Raw genomic sequence first — 7,822 nt, 5'->3', positions numbered from 1 at the left:
ACATTGGTTGAAAATTGGCATGTAGAAAGGTGATACATGTACAATTCAGGATATACCTGGTTTCCTTGAAGTTAAACTTAAGGTAAAATATTTAGATAGCTGTGAAAATTGCAAGATTCGGTTGAACAGATAGAGATTTTTAATTGGTGGTCTGACACCTTTATTTTCTTTTTCCTCCCAAAATAACACAAACTGAATAATCATAAGAAAAGATGACCAATGCGACTATACCTATATAGAACACAGAGGCATGATGATTAATTCATTGTAGAAGGAAGAGAAGCGACACACAAAATTAGTTCTTCTCGTTTATTAGTATAGATACTCTAACTTTTCTTTTACAGTACTTTGTATATCCCCATCCCTGTTTCACTTGAATTATTGTCAGCTTATTCGAATATGAGCATGTTTTCTGGCACGTTTGAAATAAATGCAATTCATAAATGTTTGAATGTAAATTTACACAATCATGTAATTATAAACATTAAGCATGTTTTATTAACAGGAAGAAATGTTTATAAGTGCAACACACGGTACTTTTGGACAAGAAATCAATTTTTCTTACACTTTTAAAATTCAAATGAAGTAAAACAAGAAATCAATCTGGTTGACGCAACAATGACAATCTGTTACACAGAATAATAGTGGTGCATTTCTTTCCAGTGGGTCTCAATCAACACTGATTTACAGAAATCTTGGTAAGAATTTAGTCTTAGATGCTTGATTTTTTTATTAGTTGTTATTGGCTTTGAACAAGCTGTCAGTAACTGCGTGTAGTGGCGGATACAGAGGAGGGCATGAAGGCGTACGCCCCCCTTTTTGCTTGTACTTAGACTAGACTTCGTAAACTTTGCCATTTCCCGTGTATTTAATTTTTATGAGACAATTCTTTTCATATACAGATTTTTTTTCGCCAGTATTTACTGATTATTTCAAAATTAAAACTACAAAATACTGAACTCCAGGAAAGTTCAAAACGGAAAGTCCCTAATCAAATGGCAAATTCAAATGATAAAACACATCAAACGAATGGACAACAACTGTCATATTCCTGACTTGGTACAGGCATTTTCAAATGTAGAAAATGATGGATTGAACCTGGTTTTATAGCGCTAAACCTCTCACTTATATAGTTAGTAAAAGGCAAGTAGATGTCACTACATGCACAAATAAATACATCCTGAGTGCCTCTCTATTGGAAAAAGAACAAACTTCCCCCTTATCTTAGTAAACAGGTGAAGAAAAAAAAAACATTCAAAACTAAAAAGTTTTCAGTGTCTACTGAATCAATACATTTGTATAGTAAATGTGCATGTATTTGCATCAGTGTAAAAATGTGTTAAAAAGTTGTAATTTTTTTCTGAAATAAATGTATAGTTTACGCTGGTGTATGGCTGTATGTAATTGTTTTGCGCCTACATCAATTTTCATAGTGCTCGGTGAGAAAGTTTTTCTGTGGATAAATATATATATATATATATATTTGTACATGTACATGATATACAGAAGGCTGGTGTGGACAAATAGACTACATCTAGACATAAGGTCGATATGCAATTTTGATAAATATATACATGTATGGATGCACAAAAAATCTAGATACAATGTACATGAAGATTATGAGAGAGAGAGAGGTATTGATGATTTTATACAGAGTTTTATGTATTTTACTTTCGAAAAAAGACATTCGGGGGTCATTCCAATGAAATGGATGTATCAGACATGTCAGATGCAGAAGCTAATCTATTTAACTCTCCCAGTCATCCATTATGGAGTCAAAGTATCGTGACAGTACTCATGTACAACTAAAACTATGCCTAGTATTTCATCTCATTCAACAAATGCAAGTTACCTGTTAAATGTTTCAAAACAGCCTATTAATTGTGAAGTAATTGCAGGTCTCCCTATTTATGCAAGGTATAACAAATTGACAAATAATTATATGACCATTATTCCATGTAGTCCAAAGCAAGGTGTCACAGAAAAATAATAAAATAGCTAACACATTGACAAATAATTAGATAACCGTTAGTCCAAAGGAATGTGTCACAGGAACAAAATAAAATATCCTTTCAACATGGTCAAGACGTCATAATTATTTGGCTTAGATGACCATTTGATCTGGGAAATGTCCTACTATAGTGAGAATTTCTTCTTACAATCGATAGGGATTTTTGTTTTGTGGTCAAAGTTTTGAAGCTAGTATGTGGTAAGGAGAGGGGGGTCATTATGTGGCTCATAAAGTTGTTGAGCATACCCCTCAGCTGATAAACAATGACGAACAAATTTCACTGACGACTAGAAATGTTTGCATATATACTAATGCTTACCTTTTCTTTGATGCAAAATATCCAAAAGAAATGATAAATGTCCAGCTGGCGATACGATGACCTAATTTTATTTTGGGAAAAAATATAAAATAGAGAACTCTATCACAATTTCACGGAGCTGAATTTCCGGATTATATAATTCGAACGTTTTGAAAAATCTCTCAGATTTCCCACACAAAACGAAGGTGTCAAGTTAAGAATTTTAAAACAGAAAGATCATTTCAGCGATACAGGCCTAATTTATATGTATGTTTATGTGCTTCGTGTCAACCCCATAACAAATTAAAAGTTATTAAAAGTTTTCAAATAATACACTTCCGCCCGCCATGATCCAGTAAATATATATTTTGTTATAAGTGTAGTTAAATCCTTTCAACATGGTCAAGACGTCATAATTATTTGGCTTAGATGACCATTTGATCTGGGAAATGTCCTACTATAGTGAAAATTTCTTCTTACAATCGATAGGGATTTTTGTTTGGTGGTCAAAGTTTTGAAGCTATGTGGTAAGGGGAGGGGGGTCATTATGTGGCTCATAAAGTTGTTGAGCATACCCCTCAGCTGATAAACAATGACGAACAAATTTCACTGACGACTAGAAATGTTTGCATATATACTAATGCTTACCTTTTCTTTGATGCAAAATATCCAAAAGAAATGATAAATGTCCAGCTGGCGATACGATGACCTAATTTTATTTTGGGAAAAAATATAAAATAGAGAACTCTATCACAATTTCACGGAGCTGAATTTCCGGATTATATAATTCGAACGTTTTGAAAAATCTCTCAGATTTCCCACACAAAACGAAGGTGTCAAGTTAAGAATTTTATAACAAAAAGATCATTTCAGCGATACAGGCTTAATTTATATGTATGTTTATGTGCTTCGTGTCAACCCCATAACAAATTAAAAGTTATTAAAAGTTTTCAAATAATACACTTCCGCCCGCCATGATCCAGTAAATATATATTTTGTTATAAGTGTAGTTAAATCCTTTCAACATGGTCAAGACGTCATAATTATTTGGCTTAGATGACCATTTGATCTGGGAAATGTCCTACTATAGTGAAAATTTCTTCTTACAATTGATAGGGATTTTTGTTTGGTGGTCAAAGTTTTGAAGCTATGTGGTAAGGAGAGGGGGGTCATTATGTGGCTCATAAAGTTGTTGAGAATACCCCTCAGCTGATAAACAATGACGAACAAATTTCACTGACGACTAGAAATGTTTGCATATATACTAATGCTTACCTTTTCTTTGATGCAAAATATCCAAAAGAAATGATAAATGTCCAGCTGGCGATACGATGACCTAATTTTATTTTGGGAAAAAAATATAAAATAGAGAACTCTATCACAATTTCACGGAGCTGAATTTCCGGATTATATAATTCGAACGTTTTGAAAAATCTCTCAGATTTCCAAATTCCCACACAAAACGAAGGTGTCAAGTTAAGAATTTTAAAACAAAAAGATCATTTCAACGATACAGGCCTAATTTATATGTATGTTTATGTGCTTCGTGTCAACCCCATAACAAATTAAAGTTATTAAAAGTCTTTAAATAATACACTTCCGCCCGCCATGATCCAGTAAATATATATTTTGTTATAAGTGTAGTTAAAAAGCTGTGGCCAGATATTGTCAATCAATAGATAAAGGCAGATGTGGTGTGAGTGCTTTAAATGCACTTCCTGAGAAAAATGTTTTAACACATGACGCAATCAATTTACGTGAACATTTTAGAAATGTGGACGATATTCCGCAATCCACGGATCCTAAGAAAGTTTCTTGTAGGGTAAAGAAAGGGGGAAGATACGACTTTGGTAAGTTTTAAATTAATAACTTTTTTTATCGTTTCTGTTAAATTTATTCACAATTTTTATTTAATTAGAGACGATTAAGACTTTGACAACATTTATTACAGGGGCGGATCCATCCATTTTAAAAGGGGAATCGCAACCCAGAGTAAAAGGAATACGCCACTGCAAATTGTGTACTTTCAAATCGGTGTATGAAAACATCTTTCATTACTGAATTGAGTTTGGATTAATTACGTTTGAATTTCTTACCCTCAATGATATGCTTAGGAAAAAGATGTAATATTATCTAAATTTAAAATGTTAAATAAACAGAAAATACGTTTCTCTTTCCAATTTTTTACTGCCCCCTTAGATACATTTCTTTTTTGGCAGAAATCACCAAAATTTGTTTTAACTATCTTTCTGACTTTAAAACACTGATTTAAGATTTACGTTGTACACAACATATGATGAAATATTTTATGTCCCAGCTTAGATAAAATAAAAATGGAATAAGAAACCTTTCTTTTTTCGTATTTTGAAACTACGATTTTTGTACATGGTTTATTGGTCAATGTTAAATTAGTTCTCTTGGTTAAGTCTATTTTTTAGAAACTGTAAGCAATAGGTCCAATATATTTTGTGTATTGAATGATTGTAAGGTGTACATGTATATTTTGTTTTTGGTTTATATGAACTTGACCTCTTTTGATCATATTAAGTTTACGTGAAAGTTGTAGTAAAGCTTTATATTTAGGACTATCAACATAATATCAATGATCAGTTAAGAAGGCATGTGCACTCTTGTTTTATAAAATTTCTGTATTACAGGTTTCACTTGACTTTGACCTCAATTTAAGAAATTAAGAGTACATATAATTCAAACATTGCTGCTTAATATGCAAGACATTTAAGTGTATCAACTCTTGTGTTTTACCATAATCTAAGTATTGAAGATATCATATTGAAGATTAGGTTTTCTTTTGCAGGCAACAGATTGATGTAAAATGAGGGCAAGAGCAAATCGGACGATATCAAATATCTTCTTCATTGTGGTGTTGGTTGTTGTTTTCTATACATTATACTTCATGAAACCAACATGTATGAAATCAGATAATTCTAATGGACAAACGCAAATTTCATCTGAAACTGGATTGTTAACTGCTGAACACACTGTTGGAAAAGTGATCACACGAAACGAAAAAGGATGGACAATTGACCAAAAAATATGTAATCAAAACTACGATTTTGTACTTGCACATTTAAAAGACCCTCCTCACACACCTATATTTGTATATACTACTGAGGAAGATAAATGGGTGTCTGGAAGTATAATAGCCCATGGTGCGTGGGAAGGAGGCCATGTTGGTACAATTCATAATTACATGAAAAAGTTTCCACAAGCAGTGTTCCTTGATATTGGTGCTAATATTGGAATGTTTTCAATCTCTATTGCTGCTCATGGATATAGAGTTATTTCAATTGATTGCCTAGAGGGAAATGTCATGCGCCTTTGTGCTTCAATGAAGGCCGCAAAATTGACAGACAAAATGACAGTCGTGTATAATGCCTTATCTCACACACATGAAAAGGTTTCATTGGGCAAGTACCATGGCAACGTAGGGGGAACTTATGTAAAGCAGGGGGCACATAGTCATCAGACAGAAACAGAATCAGTTAATTCAATTTTACTTGATGATCTCTTAGAAATTTATAGTTTTGATCAAGTTGTCATAAAATTGGACGTAGAAACTTTTGAAGCTAATGTTTTGAAGGGAGGCTACAAATTTTTTGAGCAAGTAAAAGTGGAAGCGTTATTAATGGAATTTGTTGCACATAGAGAAAAAGAGAGTGGTAAATTCATTGCTGATTTCTTGATATCTCATGGCTTGGAACCAAATGTTGCAGATGGCGTTAAAAATGACTATACAAAATGGGGCAATGAAGTTTTGTTTTTACGTAAAAGTAAAGTTGCTGCTACTGTACCTGAAACTGTCCCAACAGTTGTGTCTGAAAATAAAAATAAAATTACAATCACTTCAAAAAATGAAGCTTTCGGAAAAGTCATATCATACTCTGGAAACAAATGGACGTCAGATGGAAATTTTTGTCCTACTGATACAAGTAGATTTGTTTCCACCAAATTAGGACGCCCATATAATGTACCCATGTTTGTTTATACTATGAAGGAAGATCAGTGGGTTTCTGGGAGAATTATTCAAGGTGGAATTTGGGAAGAGGATCTTGTCAATAAAGTTTTAGTACAAATGAACAACTTTCCCAATGCTGTCTTCATAGATATAGGATCCAACATAGGAGTATTTTCATTGGCTGTTGCAAGTAAAGGGAGAACTGTTATCAGCATAGATTGTTTAAAAGGAAATGTTGAAAGGCTTTGTAATTCAATAAAATCTGCTGGTTTTGATAAGCGTATGACTATTGTTTATAATGCTCTTTCCAATGAAAGGAAGAATTTTTCTTTAGGAACTTACGAAGGCAATGTCGGAGGAACATATATAAAGGAACCAGCCAGTGGAGACAGCCTTATTAGTAGCATTTTACTGGATGACTTAGTACCACTTTTTGAACTAAAAGAAGTAGTTGTGAAGATGGACGTTGAAACACATGAAGCAAATGTTTTACACGGTGCTAAAAAGTTTTTTGACTCTGTTAAAGTACACTATTTCTTATTAGAATTCGTTTCTCATAAAGGAAAACCTAGTGGGAGTTTTATCAGCAATTTTTTTTATTCCTATGGAATGGAACCAATACTACCGTCCACGTCACAGTTAGCAGACACATCCACATGGCCAAATGAAGTGGCATGGAGGAGGAAAAAAGAAGATAATACAAAGAAAGAATAAAAATTAACAGTCAGAGACACTGACAAAAAGAAACATTCCAGAAACTCAAAATAAATTGTAACATTCCAAACAAATTACATCTGACCAAGAAACATTAGGGAAAGTAATATCACGATCATCATATGTGCAACAATGGACTGAAGCTAATTTTTCTTGCTGGTTTTGAAAACCGAATGACAATTGTTTATAATGCATACGTTATCAAACCAGAGAAAAAGTAACATTAGGTACTTTATAGTGGTAACCTAGGTGGAACTTTTGTTAAAAACAATGATAATATGGTCATTATAAAAAACATTTGAATTGAAAATATTATTTTATTTTAGTATTATAGATATATAAATAAATTTAGTGTTTTTACTGTCTTCTGATTGGTTAAAATTATTAGTTTTATTTTCAATGTTGTCAATTTTGATGGTGACACGCCCACTCTGACGTTGTGTATTCATACGCCAACATGTGTGTACGTTGTTATTGTTAATTTAAATAATATAAAAAGTTCTTTGAGCCTTATTTTTGATAGAAATTTATTTATAATGAATGGCAATAATTTATTTTGATTTTATTGAACCATAAAACTAATTTTTGACTCTTCACATTTTACATAATCCGCTTCGCGGATTATTCAATGTGAAGAGTCAAAAATTAGTTTTATGGTTCAATAAATTCAAAATAGATAATAGCCATTCATTAAGTATAAACATTACAAACATGATATATGGTGATCTGATATTCTCATCAATATGTTTGAATATGACTTTTTTTAATCCTGATATAATTTGAATATTTTGCTAGAGTGGATGCAATCTTAAGAGATTGCTTA

General features: G+C 32.4%; 1 protein-coding gene across 2 annotated transcripts; it reads left to right on the top strand.

The window, feature by feature from the left end:
- Window positions 1–554: 554 nt before the first annotated feature.
- On the top strand, window positions 555–7,364 carry LOC139516731 (uncharacterized). 2 transcript variants are annotated; one of them, XM_071306999.1, is made up of 2 exons: window positions 555–698; window positions 5,125–7,364. In XM_071306999.1, the coding sequence occupies exon 2, from the start codon at window positions 5,143–5,145 to the stop codon at window positions 6,997–6,999; it is 1,857 nt and encodes a 618-aa protein (XP_071163100.1). In that variant the 5' UTR covers window positions 555–698; window positions 5,125–5,142; the 3' UTR covers window positions 7,000–7,364. The 2 variants fall into 2 exon arrangements, with proteins under 2 accessions (XP_071163100.1, XP_071163099.1); XM_071306998.1 differs by lacking the exon at window positions 555–698 and adding an exon at window positions 4,005–4,159.
- The last annotated feature ends 458 nt before the right edge of the window (window positions 7,365–7,822 follow it).

The sequence above is a fragment of the Mytilus edulis genome, chromosome 3 (genome assembly GCF_963676685.1).
Source record: "Mytilus edulis chromosome 3, xbMytEdul2.2, whole genome shotgun sequence".
Classification (NCBI taxonomy): Eukaryota; Metazoa; Mollusca; class Bivalvia; order Mytilida; family Mytilidae; genus Mytilus; species Mytilus edulis.
Note: the sequence above shows the minus strand (reverse complement) of the source record. Positions and strands in the feature narration are given on the sequence as shown.